This window comes from Somniosus microcephalus, chromosome 11, assembly GCF_052327205.1.
Source record: "Somniosus microcephalus isolate GS21.2 chromosome 11, FLI_Smic_1.0, whole genome shotgun sequence".
Classification (NCBI taxonomy): Eukaryota; Metazoa; Chordata; class Chondrichthyes; order Squaliformes; family Somniosidae; genus Somniosus; species Somniosus microcephalus.
This window is the reverse complement of record NC_140997.1, coordinates 50,820,103-50,844,032: the sequence shown is the minus strand read 5'-3', so window position 1 is coordinate 50,844,032 and position 23,930 is coordinate 50,820,103. Positions and strand designations below refer to the sequence as shown.

Sequence of the window (23,930 nt, the reverse complement as noted above, 5' to 3'; positions counted from 1 at the left end):
GCTGAAACTCTGATGATAAACCCTGTAAGAACTGGCAAGTGATTTATCATAATTAGCTTTGACTGTACAACAAAATCACACTTTTTTGTGTTTATTTAGTTACTCTGAAGTAAGATCTTGTATTCTTCTACTTTGTAACATCCAACAGTAGAAATGTAGAGAAAATGATCTAAATGATTTAATATGCAAATGATCTAAATGATTTAATATGCAGACAAAGCGCTACGGATTATCTGTTTTAAACTAATAATTAACGTTTGACAAAACAATGATACCCCAGCAATAAAAATGAATTGTTTGCATAAAAACAATAACATTTTTACCATAAATAATTAATACATGCTTGATAAAAGTGTCAAACCACCATAATTATTAATATATTAGTAGGCCTGTAAATGCATAACACAACCACTGTGTAAGTACTGATAACATCATGTGAGATGTTTTATTTTTACACGTTAAACGCTGGGAGGCTAAAAATCCATGGTTCATGATCCCAGTAGTTATACCAGGATTGTGCCTAGTAGTTACCCGCCAGCGATGAAATTGCGGAGTCAGTGGGAGGGCACCTCATTACCATGAACTGATTATACTTTATTTACAGCTAAGATGAAATATTAGGAATTAATTCAAGTGGTACACAGGATTTTTTTTATTGATCACATGTTACTTATGTATAGCCATGTTGTTGCAGCATTAGAAAAAAAATCCATTTTTAAAAAAAAAGCATAGCTTAAACATTACATACTAGTCTAAAGAATACATTTAAAACACTAGAACGTATCTTGTTATTCAAAGCTTCCAAACCCCACGATGGACAAGTTAACATCAGCTGTTTTCCATTCATTCCTGACACTCTTTTCTTTCAGGTTTATGATGAACGTGTCCTGGGCTGGCAGAGATCTCTCCTTCACACGAGATGGATACCAGGCTAACCCTAAGCTAGTGGTGATAGTATTGAACAAGGAGCGTACCTGGGAAAAGGTTTGTTTGGCATTTCCTTCCTTTCTATTTCAAGAGACAGGTATTGGATTTACTGGGTCCCCTGATTAGAGGCCAGTGGTCTACCAATTTTGTATTGTTTTCATGAGACTAAGCATCCCTTTAATGATCATTTAATTTTGGTCAACTATTTGCTTTCTCACACATTTACCTGGATGGGCAATTTCAAGAGTTAGGATCGGGATTCTCCACAGCTACTCAATTGTTGCCATATGACAGGACTAGATGGAACTTGTATTTCCATCTCTCTTTCTCCCTCACATTGCCACCAGTGTTCCCTTTGAGTTGAAATATTCTCTTATTGCAAATCACTGGACTTGATAAGTTGCTGATGAATAAGAACACATTCAAATGGCAGTTAGGTTTTGGTCTATAATCAGGCAATAGCCATTTGAATGAGAGAGAGATATATGTGTGTATGTGTGTGTGTATAATTAGATGTGTTTACTGCTGTGCTTTAGCCAGTTTAACATGTCTGATAAGAGAACTTAACTTTCCTAGATATTACTTTAAATACTTGTACTTGATTGGATCAGTTTTTTTTTCTTGAAATGAATATTGCCATTAGAGAGTTGGGGTAAAATGTTCTGATGGAAAGTATACAGTTATACTTGTGTGTGAAGTCACCTCTTTTACTCATTTTTCAGAGGTGAGTGTTGCTTAATAGCTGGTGACCTCAACAACCCACACACCACCACCAACAGGGTAACCCAGATATTTTTCACTGTTATCACAGAATCACAGAAACCCCACAGTGCAGATAGAGGCCATTTCGGCCCATCGAGCCTGCACCGACACATATCCCACCCGATCCCCGTAACCCCTACACCAACACATATCCCACCCTACCTCCGTAACCCCACACATTTTAATCCCCCTAACACTAAGGGTCAATTTATCATAGCCAATCAACCTAACCTGCACATCTTTGGACTGTGGGAGGAAACCGGAGCACCCGGAGGAAACCCACGCAAACACGGGGAGAATGTGCAAACTCCACACAGACAGTCACCCGAGGCCGGATTCGAACCCCGGTCCCTGGCGCTGTGAGGCAACAGTGCTAACCACTATGCCACCGTGCTGGAAATGTAACTTTCCGGTAATCTGCTATCTTAAACTCTTCATTTACTTTCTCATATTGTAATGTTTGTGGTTTTGATTCAAGTGGTCCAGAAGTGAAGTAGTTCTATCTTGCAGTGTTACAAAAAAAAATGCTTATTGTATCTTTGCTGGTTCAGGTCCATAATAATTTCAACCGGAAGACTTCCAGCAACTCTCCTTGCTACTGCACTAAGCTGCATACTTGAGGCTAATGAAACAAACCTGTATGTAGCCTGGGGAGTAGATCCTTTCAAATATTTCACACCATTTCGTAGTAAATTATACTCGTACATCCTTGTTGTCATGTAGGCCTCAGGGGGAATCCTCTATCACAAATTATTACACTCAGGGAGCCTTGCGATTACTCAAGTAAAGGTAATTTGTCAACAGAAAGTATCCTACATCAGGGACAACCTCCACATTGCCGATTCAAGTTCAGTAGAAGTACATGCAATACCAATTATCAGAAAGCTTTTCTATTTTTATCATGGCACTGTGCTACTACATCCTATTTTTAAAAATTCAATATAATAAATCATTTTCTCCACTTCACCTGACGAAGGAGCAGCGCTCCGAAAGCTTGTGATTTCAAATAAAGCTGTTGGACTATAACCTGGTGTTGTGTGACTTCTTACATTTGTCCACCCCAGTCCAACTCCGGCATCTCCACACCATATGTTTATCTCGGCATTAGGAAGGCAAAATTTAAAAAAAATACATGGCACTGTGCTACTACATCCTATTTTTTAAAATTCAATATAATAAATAATTTTGTAAAAAGCAAGGGCTCATATTCCTTGCTATCTTCCCATGTGGCAAGAGTGCATCAAATCACTCTCTCTATTTGTTTTAAAAATTAATGTTTTCAATGGATAAAATGTAGGAAGCACATTGACTGAGCAGCCATTCTACTACATAAGGGGATAAGGGCATTGATGGCAAAGGATATGGCATGGCTCATCATTTTATTTTTAAGATGTATATATGGTACAGGCAAAATGGGTCAGAAGGCCATCTTCTGTGCTGCAATCTCTACGGTAATATGGCATTGCTAATGTTAATTGTATTGCAGAATAACACATTTTCACTCTAAAGCAACATGGCCCTATGCAGCAGGAGTAGCCACTGTGCTGTTGGTCACCAAATGGGTCCCAAAATGAGGATGAAGAGCTTAATTTAAAATTGAAACATATTGCAGAAAGCAGTTTTTTTTTTGCTGGAAGTTCAGCACAACTGCAACGCATCACTCAAATAGACAGGAGATCTATCACTGGTGCAAAATCTTCTGCAAATATATGCTACATGTAGCCAAACTCATTAAAAAGGTGTATTTTACTGAAGAAATAATAAGAGACAAATCCGTGCTTAACATTACTACTCCTACCCTGTAACACAATGGGAAAAGAGTTCCTATATAAGTTTTGATCGTGGAATTAAATGGTAGGTACTTTAACATGAGAAATGTCCACCTTTCGAGCTCTTTCTCCTCCTTTAAGACGCTCCTTAAAACCTACCTCTTTGACCAAGCTTTTGGTCGCTTGCCCTAATTTCTCCTTATGTGGCTTGGTGTCGAAATTTGTCTGATAATGCCCCAGTGAAGCGCCTTGGGACATCTTACTATGCTAACGGTGCTATATAAATGCAAGTTGTTGTTATTGACATGCATTGGTCAATGCTTTTATAAAAAGACAGTTAGAATACAGAGCTAACCCTGGACAAATGCACAGAGCAATACAGGTACTTCGTCACAGTTACACAGGCCTCACCACCTCTCCTCATGACACCTGAAATGTGTTTTCCCCTTTGTAGAGAAAGTATTGCTGTGGTTGCTGTCTATAGCAGCATCATAAACATAATCATTTGTACATATTCCCGATGCCACTACCCATTGCAGCCATAGGAATTATGTTCCCATTGCATTACAGTGAAGCAGTAAAACATCAGGAAACTGGTACTTTGAAGTACACCCTCAGAAATTGGTGCCCCTGAATCTTTCAGAGAAATTATTTAAAAGATTGCCATGATTCAGTGTTTCTTTTTCTCTCTCATTGGACAGTATGACAGTACATTATATATTTTCAGGCTGCACTATCAGCAAAAACCTTAAGGACATTTGCTCCTAAGATTTCAGTCCTAGAATTTGTTGTGTATAATATAAGTTGGTTCACAGACAAACCAAAATATTCTAGATATGATCAGATATTTTTCACATTGGTTCTGTCATTTGCTGCTAACAAATATATTGGGCTGAATTTTTACTTTGTAAAGTGTGCGAGCTTGCGAGTGGGTGGGCAGTTAAAAGCGCTGAAATTGACAGCATCTCAGGAATCCAACTTCAACCCGCCTTTAACTTGGGCGCATTATTCAGCACGCCAGAGACCCGCTTGGGAGAGGCAGGTCAGCTAATTACAGGAAACTCTTTGGTATCCGGCACCGACGGGACCGGGATGGTGCCGGTTGATTAAAAATTCTGGATGACGGAGAGGGTTATCTACCGAGGCTATTTTTAACAAACAAAAATTTAAAAATCAAGAAATGTGCAGTAACATAGAAACATAGAAGATAGGAGCTGGAGTCGGCCATTCGGCCCCTCGAACCCGCTCCGCCATTTAATGAGATCATGGCTGATCATCCAAATTCAGCACCCTGTCCCTGCTTTCTCCCCATATCCCTTGATCCCTTTAGACTCAAGAAATATATCCAACTCCTTCTTGAATATATTTAATGAATTGGTCTCAACTGCCCTGTGTGGCAGAGAATTCCACAGGTTCACCACTCTCTGGGTGAAGAAATTCCTCCTCATCTCAGTCCTAAATGGCTTACCCCTTATCCTTAGACTGTGACCCCTGGTTCTGGACTCCCCGACCATCGGGAACATCCTTTCTGCATCTAGTCTGTCTAGTCCTGTTAGAATGTTATAAGTTTCACTGATAGCCCCTCTCATTCTTCTAAACTCTAGCGAATATAAGCCTAATCGACCCAATCTCTCCTCATACGTCATTCCTGCCATCCCAGGTATCAGTCTGGTGAATCTTCGCTGCACTCTCTCCATGGCAAGAACATCCAGTCCAAAGATGTGCAGGTTAGGTTGATTGGCTATGATAAATTGACCCTTAGTGTTAGGGGGATTAAATACGTGGGGTTACGGGGATAGGGTGGGATATGTGTTGGTGTAGGGGTTACGGGGATCGGGTGGGATATGTGTCGGTGCAGGCTCGATGGGCTGAAATGGCCTCTATCTGCAGTGTGGGGTTTCTGTGATTCTGTGATTTCTGTGATCCCTCCTCAGATAAGGCGACCAAAACTGCACACAATACTCAAGGTGTTGTCTCACCAAGGCCCTGTACAACTGCAGCAAGACATCCTTGCTCCTGTACTTGAATCCTCTCGCTACGAAGGCCAACATACCATTTGCCTTCTTAACTGCCTGCTGCACCTGCATGCTTACCTTCAGCGAGTAGTGCACAAGGACACCCAGGTCTCGTTGCACTCCCCTTTTTCCCAATCTATTGCCGTTCAGATAATAATCTGCCTTCCTGTTTTTGCCACCAAAGTGGATAACCTCGCATTTATCCACATTATACTGCATTTGCCATGCATCTGCCCAATCACTCAACCTGTCTAAATCATACTGGAGTTTCTCGGCATCCTCCTCACAGCACACACACCCACCCAGCTTTGTGTCGTCTACAAACTTGGAGATATTACATCTAGTTCCCTCGTCTAGATCATTTATATATATTGTGAATAGCTGGAGTCCTAGCACCGATCCCTGCGGTACCCCACTAGTCACTGCCTGCCACTCGGAAAAAGACCCATTTATTCCAACTCTTTGCTTCGTGTCTGCCAACCAGTTCTCTATCCAAGACAGTACCTTACCCCCAATCCCTTGTGCTTTAACTTTACACGCTAATCTCTTATGCGGGACCTTATCGAAAGCCTTCTGAAAGCCCAAATACACCACATCCACTGGTTCTCCCTTATCTATTCTATCAGTTACATCCTCAAAATATTCCAGTAGATTAGTCAACCATGATTTACCTTTTGTAAATCCATGTTGACCTTTTGTCTGATCCTGTCACTGTTTTTCAAGTGCTCTTCTATTACATCTTTTATAATGGACTCTAGCATTTTCCCCACGACCGATGTTAGGCTTACCGGTCTATAATTCCCTGTTTTCTCTCTACCACCCTTTTTAAATAGTGGGGTTACATTAGCTATCCTCCAATCCATGGGTTCCAGAGTCTATAGAATTTTGGAAGATGACCAGCAATGCATCTACTATTTCTAGGGCCACTTCCTTAAGTACCCTAGGATGTAGATTATCAGGCCCTGGGGATTTATCGGCCTTCAATCCCATCAATTTCCCTAACACCATTTCCCTACAAATACTGATTTCATTCAGTTCCTCCCTCTCATTAGACCCTATGTTCCCCGACATCTCTGGGAGGTTATTTGTGTCCTCCTTTGTGAAGACAGAACCAAAGTATGTATTTAATTGGTATGCCAGTTCTTTGTTTCCCATTATAAATTCCCCTGATTCTGACTGCAAGGGAACTACGCTTGACTTCACCAACCTTTTTCTCTTCACATATCTATAGAAGCTTTTACAGTCAGTTTTTATGTTCCCTGCAAGCTTACTCTCATAATCTATTTCCCCCTCTTAATTAATCCCTTTGTCCTCTTTTGCTGAATCCTAATCTGCTCCCAATCCTCAGGTTTGCTGCTTTTTCTGGCCAAATTATATGTCCTCTCCTTGGATCTTATGCTATCCCTAATTTCCCTTGTTGGCCACGGGTGAGTCACCTTTTTTGTTTTACTTTTATTCCAAACAGGGATGAATAAATTCTGTAGTTCATCCATGCGATCTTTAAAAGTTTGCCATTGCCTATCCACCATCAACCCTTTAAGTAACGTTCCCCAATCCATCCTAGCCAACTCGTGCCTCATACCATTGTAGTTTCCTTTATTTAAATTCAGGACCCTAGTCTCTGAGTCAACTACTTCACTGTCCATTTTAATGAAGAATTCTATCATATTATGATCGCTCCTCCCCAATGGGCCTCGCACAAGTTTGCTAATTAATCCTTTCTCATTACATAATACCCAGTCTAAGATGGCCTGATCTCTAGTTGGTTCCTCGACATATTGGTCCAGTATACAGTAATTGTGTGCTCACCTACACTGCGGGAGAGTCAGACTCCTGTTGTTGAGGTGTTCGGACTTCTGACAGCACCAAGAAGCCGAGTAGTGGCAGTTTGGAGAACTACCCCCACTGACTAACTCGGCCACCGCGGGAGACTCGGACTCGGCAACATTTCCGGTTATTGAGGTGTTGTTTTCGGAGTATGAATTTTGCTGGTTAATAGAGAATACCGGATATTTAGGTGCTGTTTAAACGAGAGTTTCCTGTATAGTAGGTGAGAGCTCGTTAAGAGGCTATTAACAGCCCCAGTAGGTGTGAGAGGGTTTTATCTGCGCCGTTTGCAACCTTGGTCTTGTATTTGACACCGAGAAGAGCTTCCGACTACACATCTGCTCCATCCCCAAGACCGCCTACTTCCACCTCTGTAACATCGCCCGTCTCCGCCCCTGCCTCAGCTCATCTGCTGCTGAATCCCTCATTCATGTCTTTGTTACCTCTAGCCTTGATTATTGCAATGCTCTCCTGGCCGGCTTCCCATCTTCCACCCTACACAAACTTGAGCTCATCCAAAACTCTGCTGCCGGTGTCCTAACTCGCACCAAGTCTCATTCACCCATCACTCTGTGTTTGTTGACCTACATTGGCTCCCAGTTAAGGAATGCCTCGAATTTAAAATTCTCATCCTTGTTTTCTAATCCCTCCATGGCCTCACCCCTCATCTCTGTAACCTCCTCCAGCCCTGCAAGCCTTTCAAGACTGTGGTGTATGTAACCGTTCCACCTTTAAGAGAACTATTTTAAGAGATGCACTACTTTATCTTGGCTGCTGTATACTGTAATACCGGTGGTGACCACACCGCTATATAAGTGCTGTGTAATGATTTATTGGGCAGTTCAGCCTGACCTTCGACTAGTAAAGACCTGTTGAATTTATTCTTGTAGTCTGTGTGCAGTGATTCTTATTAACAATAACTAGAACACACAGACTTAACAGTGGCGACGATGACGATCTTACCCTGCGGCAGAGATATATCCAAGGCAGTTTAACGGGCGTCGAGAAGAGGCACCCGCCCTCATCATCCTGCTGAGAAAAGACTCGGGTCTGAAGAGCAAGGAAGAATCCTGACACGAAGCCTTCCATCAGCAACAGGCAGTGACCATCCCTTCTACCACGGTGAAGATTGCGAGGATGCCTAAGCGTGGTAACATCAACGATTTCGATGCCGATGTTGAAGATTGGGCCACGTATGTAGAACGCATAGAGATTTATTGTAAGGCAAATAAAATATCAGATGAAGATAAAGCACTAACCTTACTAAACTCAATGGGTGCGAAGACATATGGGCTATTGAAGCATCTTCTATCACCAGCTAAACCGGCGGATCAGGCTTTCGCTAATATTGTTGCTGTCCTGAGAAATCATTTGAACCCCACACCGCTGATGTTAGCGGAACGATTTAAATTTTATGCGAGAACGCAACTGAAAGAGGAAAGCAACGCGGAGTATTTAATTGAACTGCGTAAGCTAGCGAAATACTGCCAGTTTGGGGAAAGACTGACAGAGGCACTGAGAGACAAATTCGTGTGTGGATTGTCGAAAGAAGGAACACAAAAGCGGCTGCTTGAAGAGAATGATCTTACACTTGATAAGGCTGTCACTATTGCAGCATTGCACGAAGCCGCAGTGAGAGGCACTGCGGAAATGCAGCTGAAGGCAGCGGTACTCAACGTAGATCAAATGGCTTTGGGTACAGCGAAATGTTATCGTTGTGGAAAGACAACACACGATCAGAACCAATGCTGGTTTAAAAATCAGGAATGTAGAAAATGTGGCAAGCTTGGCCACATAGCTAAAGTATGCCGGTCAGGAAAGAAGACCAGCAACAAAAAGTCACCGCAGGAAAAGTGCAGAAAGGTACATAAGGTGGCTGAGAAGAGTTCGGATGAACAGAATTCGGATTCAGACTCCAACAGCAAGGAACTGGGTAGTCTGAGAATTCACAATGTGAGTAAGGAAGCTGACCTACAAACTATCTGGGTCACACTTCAGATAGCAGGAGTCCAAGTGAAGGTGGAATTGGACACCGGATCGGCGTTGACGGTCATGAATAAGCAAGATTACAAAAGGTTATTCACACACATTCCCCTACGGGATACGGAGATAGTATTGCAGACATACACGGGGCAAAGAGTATACCCCATCGGAAAGATAAAAGTCAAGGTGGTACACAAGGGCAAAGAACACCAAGGAATGGACTTATATGTACTACCTGAGGGAGGTCCACCACTTCTGGGACGGGAGTGGATCAGGAAAATAAATATGGACTGGCACTCCCTAAAAGCAATAACGGTAGATTCCGGAAAAAAAGATGTCAAACCTGAACGATTGTCCAGAATATTGGATGAGGCTAAAGAGGTGTTCCAACAGGGACTGGGAACACTGAGAGGAATTAAGGCAAAAATCAAGATTGCAGAACATGCAAACCCAAAATTTTTCAAAGCCAGACCGGTACCTTATGCGATACGACCTGCTGTGGAAGCTGAGCTGGAAGGGCTAGAACGTTCAGGAGTACTGTCTAAGGTGGACTGGAGTGAGTGGGCCACGCCCATTGTTCCCGTCATGAAGCGTTCATCGAGTAACAAGCCAGGGGAACCGGGGAAGGTCCGCATCTGTGGAGACTTCAAGATCACGGTTAATCCGGTGCTTCACACGGTGCAATATCCGCTTCCGCAGATTGAGGATATCTTTGCTTCATTGTCTGGCGGGAAACACTTCACCAAGATAGACCTGGCGCAAGCGTACTTACAGATGGAAGTTGAGGAAGAGTCACGCCAGTATCTCACAATCAACACGCACAGAGGCTTGTATCGATATAATAGACTGGTTTTTGGAGTGGCTTCGGCTCCAGCAATTTGGCAGAGGGCCATGGAGCAGGTATTACAGGGAATTCCAAGCACTCAATGTTACTTGGACGATATCCTGATTACAGGAGATGACGATGAGGAACACCTTGCAAATTTGAAACTGGTGCTCACCAGATTGAAGGAATATGGACTTCGAGTTAATCGCCAGAAATGTGAGTTCTTTCAGAAACGGATCTCGTACTGTGGTCATGTCATTGACCAGGAGGGGCTGCACAAGTCACCTGACAAGATCGAAGCTGTTGTGAAGGCTCCCGCTCCGGAAAATGTATCCCAGTTGAGGTCGTTCCTAGGGTTGATTAACTATTACCATAAGTTTCTGCCAAATCTATCCACGGTGCTGCACCCGCTGAACGCTCTTTTGCAGAAAGAAGTACCATGGAAGTGGAGCGAGGACTGTAAGAAGGCCTTTCGCAAAAGCAAGGCATTGATCACCTCAGAGGAAATGTTGGCTCACTTCAACCCAACGCTACCTATTCGTTTAGCTTCTGATGCTTCTCCTTATGGTATTGGAGCAGTACTCTCACACAAGTTGCCAAATGGCTTGGAAAGGCCAGTCGCATTTGCATCCAGATCATTGACCTCCGCTGAGTGCAACTATGCTCAGATAGATAGGGAGGCTCTCAGCCTTGTGTGGGGAGTAAAGAAGTTTAATCATTACCTGCAGGGCCAGAAGTTTACACTGCTGACAGACCACCAGCCGTTGGTATCCATTTTTAACCCTAAGAAGGGTGTTTTGGTGATGACAGCACAGAGGCTCCAGAGATGGTCCCTTTTCCTAGGGGCACATCAATATCAGATAGAATTCAAAGGTACAAAGCAGCATGGTAATGCTGATGGGCTGTCGCGCCTGCCACTACCTACTGAGGAGGAGGCACCGACGGTTGACCCGGTGGAGTTATTTCACTCGACCATCATCGAATGTTTACCTGTCACCAATGCAAATATTGAAAGGGAGACTAGGAATGACCCGACACTGTCCCGGGTCTACGAATTGACAGTAAAGGGATGAACAGCCCATGGTGATCCACTGTTACCGGCATTCTCAGCAAGACGAGAACAGCTGTCCATCTGTCAGGGAACATTGATGTATGGAACAAGGGTGATTATCCCTCCTAAGTTAAGAGAGAGAGTTCTAAAAGAACTACATGAAGGTCATCTGGGGGGAGTCAAGATGAAAAGCCTTGCTAGGGCTTATGTGTGGTGGCCGGATATCGACCAACAGATAGAGGATCTGACGAAAAGCTGCTCAGGGTGCCAAAAAGTCCAAAATGCACCTCCAATTGCACCGCTGCATCCATGGGAATGGCCTTCAACCCCATGGCAACGTGTACATATTGACTTTGCTGGTCCATTCATGGACTCCATGTTTTTAATTGCGGTGGACGCACATTCTAAATGGCCAGAAGTGATTAAAATGACTACCACTACCTCGGAGAAGACGATTGCGGTGCTAAAAACGATATTTGCAAGAAATGGATTGCCAGAGCAAATATGTTCAGACAACGGACCACAGTTCGTGTCAGAGGAATTCCAGAAATTCCTGAAGAAGAATGGGGTGAAACATTATACCTCTGCCCCATATCATCCAGCTACGAATGGGCTGGCTGAGAGGTTTGTACAGACGTTCAAAAAGGCAATAAAGGCCATGAGCGAAGATCAGATTCCACTGCAACACAAGGTGGACAATTTCCTACTGGCATATCGAAACGCCACCCATGCAACAACAAACCAAAGTCCTGCCATGATGTTCTATAACAGGAGGTTGCGGTCCAGGTTGGACTTGTTAAAACCAAATGTGCGGAGGGAAGTCGAAAACAAACAGTTCCAGCATATCAATAACAAGCCCACTCGGAGTTTTGAAATAGGACAACCGGTGTTAGCCAGGGACTATAAAAACGAGAAATGGCAATCTGGAACAATTCGGGCCAGACAAGGACCCCTGATGTACACGGTAGATGTTGGTGAAAACGTAATGCGACGTCATGCTGACCAACTGGTGGGATCAAGAACAAGGGTCGAGCCCATGGTTACGACAGAGACAACCGTGGAGGAAGTTAGTGAACCTGAAGCATCTACCTCAGAAGTGAATATACCTGATGATGATGTCCTATCCATAGGGGATCAACTAGATGAGTCACCCCAGCAACGAGAACCAGAGACCCCTGAAAGGCGTTATCCGTCTCGGATCAGGAGGCCTCCTCAGAGACTGAATCTGTAAACTGTTTTTACATGAAGTTGTGTGTATATGTTATTATGTTATGTTAAATGGGGAATATATACTGTTAAGCTAAAAAAGGAGGATTGTGGTGTATGTAACCGTTCCACCTTTAAGAGAACTATTTTAAGAGATGCACTACTTTATCTTGGCTGCTGTATACTGTAATACCGGTGGTGACCACACCGGTATATAAGTGCTGTGTAATGATTTATTGGGCAGTTCAGCCTGACCTTCGACTAGTAAAGACCTGTTGAATTTATTCTTGTGGTCTGTGTGCAGTGATTCTTATTAACAATAACTAGAACACACAGACTTAACAAAGACCTCTGCACTCCTCCAATTCTGGCCTCTTGCACATCCTCGATTTTAATCGCGCCACCATTGTTGACCGTGCCTTCAGCTGCCTGGGCCCTAAGCTCTGGAGTTCCCTCCCTAAACCTCGCTGCCTCTCTATCTCTCTTTCCTCCTTTCAGACGCTCCTTAAAACTTTCCTCTTTGACCAAGCTTTTGGTCATCTGCCCTAATATCTCTTTATGTGGCTCGGTGTTAGATTGTGTTTGATAACACTCCTGTGAAGCACCTTGGGACGTTTTACTATGGCCCAGAAATTTAGGTCGGAGGCTTCCCACGGGTGGAAGCCTCCGACCTGCACTTACCTAGCGCGCCGGCCGTTGAGTTGTGGGCCTGCGTGGGATTCCGATCCTGGGCCTGCTCCAACTGCCGGCGCGCAGTGCTTGCGTATCCCGGGGCGCAGTTAGTTCGAAGCGTTCCCTGGGACCATGTGGGCCATGGAGAGCCAATGGTAGCAGGGAATGCTTCATTCATAAACTTGACAGGAAGAGCTGTCAAACTTATAAATACTATAAGCCCCAAAACATCACTAAAACTTCAAATAATTTTTTTTTTAAATCACATTTTTAAAATAACTATAAATTACATGAAATAACTATTTTAAACAATAATTTAAATTTTTGAAAAAATTAAATACATTTTCTAATGGGGCTAAAAATAAACTTACCTTTCTTTAAAGTATTTAAAAATAATGAACCTGTGGAAAAATGTTTTAATTTTAATTAATTCACCACTTACTTTGTTAAAAGCAGGCCTTACGCCTGCTTTTTAAAAGTGTAACTCCTGGAGACTTACCCTCCCGGAGAAACCTGCAAAAAAAACGCAAGTTCTATGTGCACGCGCAGCCTCTCTGGCGTACGCGTTCCACCTGTCAACCCCTTGTTTCAAGGGAACGGAAGTTCCGGTTTCCCGCGCATGCGCAGTACATGCACGAAACTGGCACTTTCATTGGGCCTACGCATGAGTACCCAGTGCGTACTCATGCGTGGGGACCCGAATTTCTGGGCCTATGTTAAAGGCGCTTTATGAATGCAAGTTGTTGATGCTGTAATGGGGTCATTGGTGCTGATATTTTTTTTGTATTTTAGCCTTATTAAAATCTTAGATTAAAAGTTTACGCCATACCAGATGCAGTGTGAGTTTTCCTGGTGATAACAGGGCTGCTTTGCAGCAGTACCAGGAGCTGAACCTGCCGGCACAATCTTCAATAAGAAGCCCTTTTCTAATTGTGATCTGCAAATAACTTGACAAAAAATGTATAAATCATAAAATGCATAGACTTGGGAGTAAATAATGTCTTCACGTGGTATCATATGTGCACTTGCCCAATATTTCAAACCATAAACCCATTCTTCTGTGCTGCAAGCTTTAACGCTATTCTTCGCCATTCAATTCTGTGCATTTAATGTTCGGTAATGTTGGCCAAAGGTGGCATTAATATAGTAACGCGTATTGGCACTGAAACGTTATGACACTTTTAGTAGCACACCCTCTTCAGCAAGTGTGACACAGAGCCACAAAATATGTTTATTTATTTATTTCAAAGATCCTGTGGATTTTGTTCTTCAAAAATCAAGAATCTTAAAGGTGAACTGATTGGTGCTGTTAATTAGAATGCTTTCCTTTTACCCCACCCCAGGACTTTTGTTTAAATATATCTCTGACTCTACTGACTGGGAGGGATCCACATTAAACAATGCTTGGGGCCCCTATCCTAACTCGCACCAAATCTCGTTCACCCATCATCCCTGTGCTCACTGACCTACATTGGCTCCCGGTTAAGCAACATTTCAATTAAAAAATTCTCAACCTTGTTTTCAAATCCCTCCATGGCCTCGCCCCTCCCTATCTCTGGAACCTCCTTCAGCCCTATAACCCTCTGTGCTCCTCCAATTCTGGCCTCTTGCGCATCCCCGATTTTAATCACTCCACCATTGGTGGCCGTGCCTTCTGTTGCCTAGGCCCTAAGCTCTGGAATTCCCTCCCTAAACCTCTCCGTCTCTCTACCTCTCTCATTTAAGACTCTCCTTAAAACCCACTTCTTTGCCTAAGCTTTTGATCATCTGTCCTAATATCTCCTTATGTGGCTCGGTGTCAAATTTTGTCAAAAGCAAAATACTGTGGATGCTGGAAATCGGAAATAAAAACAGAAAATGCTGGAAATACTCAGCAGATCAGGCAGCATCTGTAGAGAGAGAAACGGAGTTAATGTTTCAGGTCGATGACCCTTCGTCAGAACTGGAAAAAATTGGAGATGTAACAGGTTTTTAAGCAAGTGTAGGGGCTGGGAGAGGGGGGAGGGGAGGAAAGAACAAAAGGTAAGGTCTGTGATAGGGTGGAAGGCAGGAGAGATTAAGACACAAAAGGGATGATAGTGCAAGGCAAAAGGAGATGGTAATGGGACAAGTTAAGAAACAAAAGGTGACTCTAGATGCAGTGTAAATGGCGATGGCAGAATGATCAACAGCTGCAATGTGAGAGAGAGAAAAAAATGATAGGGGCAGAGGTTATGGTCTGAAATTGTTGAACTTGATGATGAGTCCAGAAGGCTGTAAAGTGCCTAAACGAAAAATGAGGTGCTATTCCTCGAGCTTATTGTTTGATAATCGTTCCTGTGGAGCACCTTGGGACGTTTTACTACATTAAAGGCACTATAGAAATGCAAGTTGTTGTTGTTTCACCATTCCCTGCTCCAAATCCTGGATAAAATTTTGCTGACATTGTGTTTGAAAATAGGATCCCTGCAATGTACTTATAAAGGTCGTGGATATAAAGGGCAGAGATGGAAGACCTTACTGGAAGATCTGAAGGCAAATTACTTGAATTTGTTAATGTATCTGTCAAGTCATTTTCATGTCTGTGGTCACAGATAGTTGGTTCTGCCTATAAAAACCCAAATGTCAGATATTCTCAGTTGAAGATGACAGAGTAAGGCAGAGCAAGGGAGAGAATTATATAAGAACTTGAGAAAACATACAATGCCAACAGAGGCATTGCACTAAAAGTATCTGATGAGGGGCCTTAGGGAATGTTGACTTCAAACCAAATGTGAGGCCTTGTTAAATTTATGATCTTAAAGGGAATCCTTTTTGAATGCATGAGTAAGGTTGACCCAGTAAGGCACAAGTGAGTTATGATGGCCATTTTATGTTTCCTAACTCAGTATTCTTTCTGCCACAGTTCTGCTGTTTTCAGGAAAAATCATAATTTATTCTCCTACTCATTTTGCTTACAAAGACAGAGTAGATATTGTGACTTCATAATGTACTTAAATTTCATGGTAGATAATGACATATCCAGACTTTATCCCATGGAAGTTAATTAATTATGTGCAATAAAAATCAGAGTTAAAAAGAAAATAAACTGTAAATGCTGAAAATCTGAAATAGAAACAGAAAATGCTGGAAATACACAGTAAGTCATAGAAATATACAGCACAGAAGGAGGCCATTCAGCCCATCGTGCTTGGGCCGGCTCTTTGAAAGAGCTATCCAATTAGTCCCACACCCCTGCTCTTTCCCCAGAGATCTGCAATTGTTTCCCCTTCAAGTATTTATCCAATTCCCTCTTGAAAGTTACTATTGAATCTGCTTCCATCACCCTTTCAGACAGTGTGTTCCAGATCTTAACAACTGGCTGTGTAAAAAAAATTCACCTCATCTTCTCTCTTTTTGCCAATTACCTTAAATCCATGTCCTCTGGTTAACGACCCTCCTGCCAGTGAAAATGGTTTTTCCCGATTTACTTTATCAAAACCTCTCATAATTTGAACTCCTCTATTAAGTCTCCCCTTAACTTTCTTTGCTCTAAGGAGAACAATCCCAGCTGCTCCAGCCTCTCCGCATAACTGAAGTTCCTATCCCTGGCACCATTCCAGTAAATCCCTTCTGCACCCTCTCCAAGGCCGTGACATCCTTCCTAAAGTGTGGTGCCCAGAAATGGCCACAATACTCCAGCTGAGGCCTAGCCAGTGACTTATAAAGGTTTAGCATAGCTTCCTTGCTTTTGTACTATGGCTCTATTTATAAAGCCAAGGATCCTGTAACGTTTTTTAATGGCCTTATCAACTTGTTCTGCCACCTTCAAAGAATTATGTATGTAAACCCCCAGGTCTCTGAACATGCACCCGCTTTAAAATTGTACAGTTTAGTTTATTTTGCCTGTCTTCATTCTTCTTTTCAAAATGCATCACTTCACACTTCTTGTGCATCTTTCTTGTGCAAGTCCTTGAGCTTCTGAAAAGAGTAAAGCCGGATTACCATTTTGTACAGAGACACTTCATCAGAACTATTCTGAATAGGTTCCTGTGACAAACTGTAGAACCTGTACATAATCAGTGCTTTAAAAAAAATCTATTTCACTTATGTAGGCCTCGATTTTGCCTACCTTGGCGGGGTCCGGTGCGGCCAGGGTCGGTGGCAGGTCGCAGCCCCACTGCTGACTCCATCCCGCTGTCCAAAGTGGTTTTAAGTTGATGGGGCTTATTAAGCCCACCCAGCGAGTTTCCCAGCCAATTGAAGGAAGCGGGTCTGATGACATCATTTCTTTGATGCGTCATCAGCCAGTTTCCTTAAAGGGACCATGCACAAATTTACTTTGACAGTTGTGCTGTCCGTGTTCTACAGTATTGAGGCGCTGCAAACACTGACAAGCACTGCACAGAGCTGCAGGGCTGCACCCAGGCCCTCCCATGACTCCCTCCATCTGCTTATGGAGGGAGTCACTGCACGCAGGGAGGTTCTCTTCCCTTCCCATGGGTGGAAGAGATCTCCCCAGGAGATCAATGCAGCCTGGTTGCACATTGCAGAGGATAACACAAGCAAGAATATTGTTAGGAGGACCAGGTTGCGGTGGCGCAAACCTTTCAATGATCTCAGTGGATCACGAAACATTACTGCAAAGCCACACTCAACTTCATCCTGCTGTGCCACTCATCACATCCCCATCACTCTGCCTTCCCTACCCTACTCCTGCACATCCTTACTTACACCAACTTACCTTGCAACTCCACCCATCCCTCTCTATCTACATTATCACTTCCCCATCTCACTAGCCACCCCTCACACTCACCCTCATCCTAGTGTAATCATACCAACTAACAACACACAAGGGTAGACACTTGGGTGTTTAGCCAATGTTCATGTGAGGTTTTTGTTAATGTGCTGTCAAACATTGAAATCTTTATTTTCAACACTTTGCGTTCTGGACAGATTTATGTGCACCTTTGGAAGTGGCTTAGTGAGTTACAATGAATGGTGAGACATAACGGTAACCCCCGCAATGGCGATGAGTGTGGAAGGAATGGCTTGGGCATTGTAGGGATGCTTTATGGTGTTGGTGTGGGGTGGTGCCAACTTGGCACATCATGTGGCAGCCAGGGTGTACAGCGTCAAGTGAAGTAAATCTGGCCATGGTAAGGCCAACCCTGGCCTCCCGGCCAGCAATGTGGTCGGGTGCTAATGCATTGTGTCCTGTGCAGCATCAGTTAATTGCGGAGAAGGTTGATGTTGTTTTTGGTGCTGCTGGTGTGCCTGGTGCTGCTGGTGTTGAGGCTGATCATGGTGGGATTCTGAGGATTAAGGTGAGATTTTTTCAAGGGCACCAATGCTGATGTAATAGATGGCAGGTCAAGTTGAGATGACAGAAGCTATCCGTCATTGGTGAGAGAGGTTGTTCCAATGAGGTGACACTGGATACAGAGTTTTCTCCAAACACTTGCAAGCTGCATAAAGCTCAATCTGACTTCCAAATGCAGTAAGCAACAGCTTCTGAGCTTGGAAAGTGAACAGCTATGAGATGGGAGCTTTTACAGTACATTTGCAGTTGTCAAGTAAAGAAATGATATCACGGTGACACAACTCCCGACCTGCTTACCTGATGTGATCCCTGAGCAGTGGGGAACCCATGGGCGAACTCCTAAAATTTAACAGTGAGCTTAAAATAGTTTTTAAGTGCCTGTTAACAGGCTCTTAAATCATTTAAATTGCTCCCCCTGCCACTTGGTGTCGGGTCTGTTCTGCGATGACAAACCCGACATCTGGGAAACTAGCATGGCAGCGGGTTGACCGCAGGTTTCTTACATGTAGCGCCGCGATATTCAGTGGGAGCGTCAAGTGAAGTAAATCTGGCTATGGTGAGGCCATCCCTTACACTTGGAACTTTTTCAGTTGCAATATATTTTTGCAGCAATTAAATGATTGCTCTCTGCTTTCTGCAAGGATTCAGAATAAGTCAATAAAATATTTACCTCTTGAAGCCAAGGGAAAGCTGTAAAAAAAATTTGCGATGGCTTTGAATTATTTATGAAACTTCTTTTATTGAAATGTTTTATGTAATTCCATATTTGACATACAATTGCCTCAGGATTCGAGAGGTTTCTTCTATGAAGTGCAGTGACTGAAATCTAGTGACCTTTGACATGCAAATGCTTCCTCCCAGGCAAATGTAGATCCGGAGCCTTGGTGTAGACAACTTATAAAGTTGTCAGATTTGTGGATAGAGTCGATTTAGATTTTCAGTCTATTTGATTGTGTTTACTTGCATCAATACTGTTTGAAGAAGCGACAGTGGAAATGCAAATCACCCATGAAGTATGTGGCCCAACTCACTTAGGGATATATTAAAGTTGTAACCACTGCTGTTTGAGTCATATCCTTGAGATGCTAGGTTTAAATGCATGGCTGAAAGAGTGGTGTGGGAGGCAGAGGTTTCGATTCATGGGGCACTTGTACCAGTACTGGGGAAAGAGGGACCTGTTCCATTGGGACGGGCTCCACTTAAAATGGGCTGGGGCCAGTGACCTGGCGAATTGAATAACTAGGGCGGTCAATAGGGCTTTAAACTAATGGTGGTGAGAGGATTCAGGTAAGGGTAAATTCAAAAGCAGCGGTTCAAGAAGATGGCTCACCACCACCTACTCGAGCAATTAGGGATGGGCAATAAATGCTGGCCTTGCCAGCGACGCTCACGTCCCATGAATGAATTAAAAAAGAAATGTCAAGGCTGTAGAGCAGAGTAGCGATTTGGGTAAAAAAATAAGCAGAGTGGGTCAGGAAGGGACAGAGAGCTTAACAAAGATAACAGGGCATCAGTGACTAAGGTGACTTCAGGGAAAAATAGAAAAAGGTTAAAGCTAAAGGCACTGGGCTGGATTTTGATGCTGGAGGTGTGTAGGAGGCGGGACTACAACTTTCGGGGTTGTAGTCCTGCCTCCATCGAGTTGTGGCCAACCCACGCAATTTTGACTTGATTGACCTTGTTGAGCCTGCCCAGTGGGCTCAGCAGGCCAATTAAGGGCCACCCAGCAACAGGTGACGTCACAGATTGACATTTCATCTGTCAAGAGCTTTTGACAGATGAAATATCAGCATTTGACAGCTGTTTGAAGCTGTCAAACACTGACAATCTGTACACGAAGTTAATTCCTTCCTCTCAGGCTGATTTAGAGATCTCTCCAGAACAGAAAGCTGAATGCTGCAACTTTTGACAGCTCGCGGCCATTCTGCTTTCTGTGCCGGTGAGATGAGGGACTCCCGAGACCTGAAGGAAGGAAGGCTGTAAAGATAAGTAAAACTTCTTTAAACACTTTACACGCACTGAACACACTTACCTCTTCACTCATGCACCCATCACTCACCAGAACACCGGACATCTCGAACCCTCCAAGTCCTTCAGCCCGATGGCCTGCCTCGCTAACTTGGTATGGTTTGGAGCCGTCAGGAATCCCACACTTCAGGAATAAAAATAGGGATTAGGCTAAAAACAGCACAGGCTGGGTATACGCCTCCTTTGAAACTGGCATGGAGGTGGGATGGGTTTGTGCCCCCGATTTCGAGATTTTAATCCCCCACACGCCTCCAATCCCGCCTCCACAGCCCAATGAAAATCCTGCCCACTATATCTGAAAGTGTGAAGCATTCACAACAAAATAGATGAATTAATAACACAGATAGAAAATCATGGGTTTGATCTAATAGCCATTACAGAGATGTGAGGCTGAATTTTGCCAGTCCTGGGGAGGCGGGTTTGGAGGCAGGACTGCCAGGAAAATGGCAGAATTTGGGGGCGGGTGCTGAACCCACCCCCAACCTGCCTCCGTGCCATCTTGCCAGGAGGCAGGAAGCCGTCCCGCGCTGGGTCCCGTCTCCTTGGAGGCGGGAAGGGATTACAGCCACTTAACTGTCTGTTAACAGGTAGTTAACAGGCAGATAAAAGGATTATCCCCATTTTGCCCTCACAAGTGCAGGCTTCCCGAGGTCTGCGGGGGCTGGAGGGGTCCAAAAGTGTGCTGTGGAGGTGAGTGATGGGTGCAAGTGTGGTGAGGTGCATATCTGAGGTAAGTGCAAAGTGTTAGAAAATGTGTACTTACCTTTGTTTCTTCCTGCAGGCTTCAATCGGTGGGTATGCGGAGAGTCTCCCACCTTCGCGGCAGAGATGACAGATGGCCGTTGCATTCTCCAATGCAACAACCATCTAATTTCTACAAAAGAAAGAGGTTTGATGAGGTCTTGAATTCAAGAACTCATCAAACTACAGAGAATGTCAGTGTTTGACAGCTTCACAGAGCTGTCAAACAATGACAATTCATCTGTCAACATTTTTTGACAGATGAAACGTCATACGTTGACATTCTCTGTAACCGGCTTTCCCTTAATTGGCCAACAAGGTCAATCAAGGGAAAATAGCGTCAGTTGGCCAGAAGTTGATGGAAGTGGGACTGAAACCCGACAAGTAGGAGTCCCGCCTCCAAAAGCTCCCCATTGGCAAAATCCAGCCATGGTTGCAGAATGTCCAAGGTTGGGAACTAAATATTTCAGGATACTTGACTTTTACAAGAGATAGAGAATGGAAAAGGAAGGGGCGTTAGCCCTGATAATAAAGGATGGGATAAAGATAGTAGAGAGAAAGGATCTTACCTCGGAAGAACAAGATGTAGAATCACTTTGGGTGGAGCTAAGAAACAAGCATCAGAAAACACTGGTGGGAGTAATTTATAGACCCCTTAACAGTAGTTGTAACGTCAGGCATAGTATAAATTAGGAAATTAGAGGTGTATGTAACAAGGGTAATACAGTAATCATGGGGGACTTTAATCTTCATATAGACTGGGCAAATCAAATTTGCAGTAATAGTGCAGATGACATGTTCATGGAATGTATTCAAGATAGTTTTCTAGATCAGTATGTCAATGAACCAGCTAGGAAACAGGCTATTTTAGATCTAGTATTGTGCAATGGGAAAGGGTTAATTAATAACCTCGTCGTAAAGGAGCATTTAAGGAAGAGTGATCATAATTTTATAGAATATTATATTAAGTTTGAGAGTGATTTTAGTTAAGTCCGAAACTAGGGTCTTAAATTTGAACAAAGCAAACTGTAGGCATAAGGGGCGATATGAGGGGCGAGTTGGCTAAGGTAGATATGGAAACTAGATTATAAGATATGATGGTAGACAAGCAATGGCAAACATTTAAAGAAATAATTCACAATTTGCAACGAATATATACATTCCCTTAAGGAATAAAAACCCCATGGGAAAAATGGCCCAACTGTGGCTAACAAGAGAAGTTAAAGTTAGTGTTAGCTTAAAGGAAGAGGCTTATAATGTTGCCAAAAAGAGTAGTAAGCCTGAGGATTGGAGGGATTTTAGAATTCAGCAAAGGAGAACCAAGAAATTGATGAAGTGAGAGAAAATAGAATATGAGAGTAAACTAGCAAGAGACATAAAAACAGATTGTAAAAGCTTCTATAGATATGTAAAATAGAAGAGATAAGTGAAAGTAAACATAAGAATAAGAATTAGGAGCAGGAGTAGGCCAAACGGCCCCTCGAGCCTGCTCTGCCTTTCAATAAGCTCATGGCTGATCTTCAACCTCAACTCTACTTTCCCGCTCGATCTCCATATCCCTTGATTACCAAAACTCTATCTATTGCAGCCTTGAATATACTCAAAGATTCAGCATCCACAGCCCTTTGAGGTAGAGAATTCCAAAGATTCACAATCCTCTGAATGTTTGGTCAGGAGAAATTATAATGGAGGATAAGGAAATGCCAGAGACATTAAACAAATACTTTGGGGGCGATTTTCCCAGCCCTACGGAGGCGGGACTGCCGGGAAAATGGCAGAATCTGGGAGCAGGTACCAATCCCGCCCCCAACCTGCCTCCGTGACATTTTCCCAGGAGGCGGGTCCTCGACCTGCGCTGGGTCCCGTCTCCTCGAGGCGGGAAGGAGATTAGTGCTAATTTTTTGGCTAATCCCTATTTTCAGCTCTAAAGTGTGGGCTTCCCGACGGCTCCGAACCTCGCCAGGGTCAGCGAGGTGAGCCGTGGGTCTGCGGGGGTCAGAGGGGCCGAAATGTCTGGTGTGCAGGTGAGTGATGAGTGCAAGTGTGGAGAGGTAAGTGTGTGAGGTGAGGCTAAAGTGTTTTAATAAGATTACTTACCTTTGCTTCTTCCTCCAGGCTTCATCCCTTTAGGCTGCGGAATTGCCTCATTTCCACGGCAGAGATGGCAGAATGGCTGCTGCATTCTCCGATGCAACAACTATCTGATTTCTGCTCAGGAAAGAGGTTTGGTGAGTCTTGAGTACAAGGACTCACCAAAGAACAGAAATTGTCAGTGTTTGACAGCCATACGCTGATGTTCTCTGTCACCGGCTTTCCCTTAATTGGCCTGTTAAACCCGCTGGGCGTGCTTAACAAGGTCAATCAAGGGAAAATAGCGTGGGTTGGCCGGACGTCGATGGAGGCGGGACTAAAACCCGACAAGCAGCAGTCCCGCCTCCATCACGCTCCATTGATAAAATCACCCCCATCGTATCTACCTTCATGGAAGAAGACAAAAAAAAATTCCAGAAATAGTGGAGAACCAAGGGTCTAGTGAGAATGAGAAACATAGAAACATAGAAGATAGGAGCAGGAGTAGGCCATTCGGCCCCTCGAGCCTGCTCTGCTATTTAATGAGATCATGACTGATTATCCAAATTCAGTAGCCTGTCCCTGCTTTCTCCCCATATCCCTTGATCCCTTTAGCCTTAAGAAATATATCTAACTCCTTCTTGAATATATTTAATGAATTGGCCTCAACTGCCTTTTGTGGTAGAGAATTCCACAGGTTCACCACTCTCTGGGTGAAGAAATTCCTCCTCATCTCTGTCCTAAATGACTTACCCCTTATCTTTACACTGTG

At 43.6% G+C, this 23,930-nt stretch overlaps 1 protein-coding gene across 1 annotated transcript in view; it reads left to right on the top strand.

Moving 5' to 3' along the window:
- grin2aa (glutamate receptor, ionotropic, N-methyl D-aspartate 2A, a) overlaps nucleotides 1-23,930 on the top strand; it is a 322,390-nt gene that overhangs the window by 17,667 nt on the left and 280,793 nt on the right. The window contains exon 3 of the mRNA XM_086002241.1: nucleotides 870-984. Coding sequence (XP_085858367.1) covers nucleotides 870-984 — 115 coding nt within the window. The remainder of the gene's footprint in view (nucleotides 1-869; nucleotides 985-23,930) is intronic.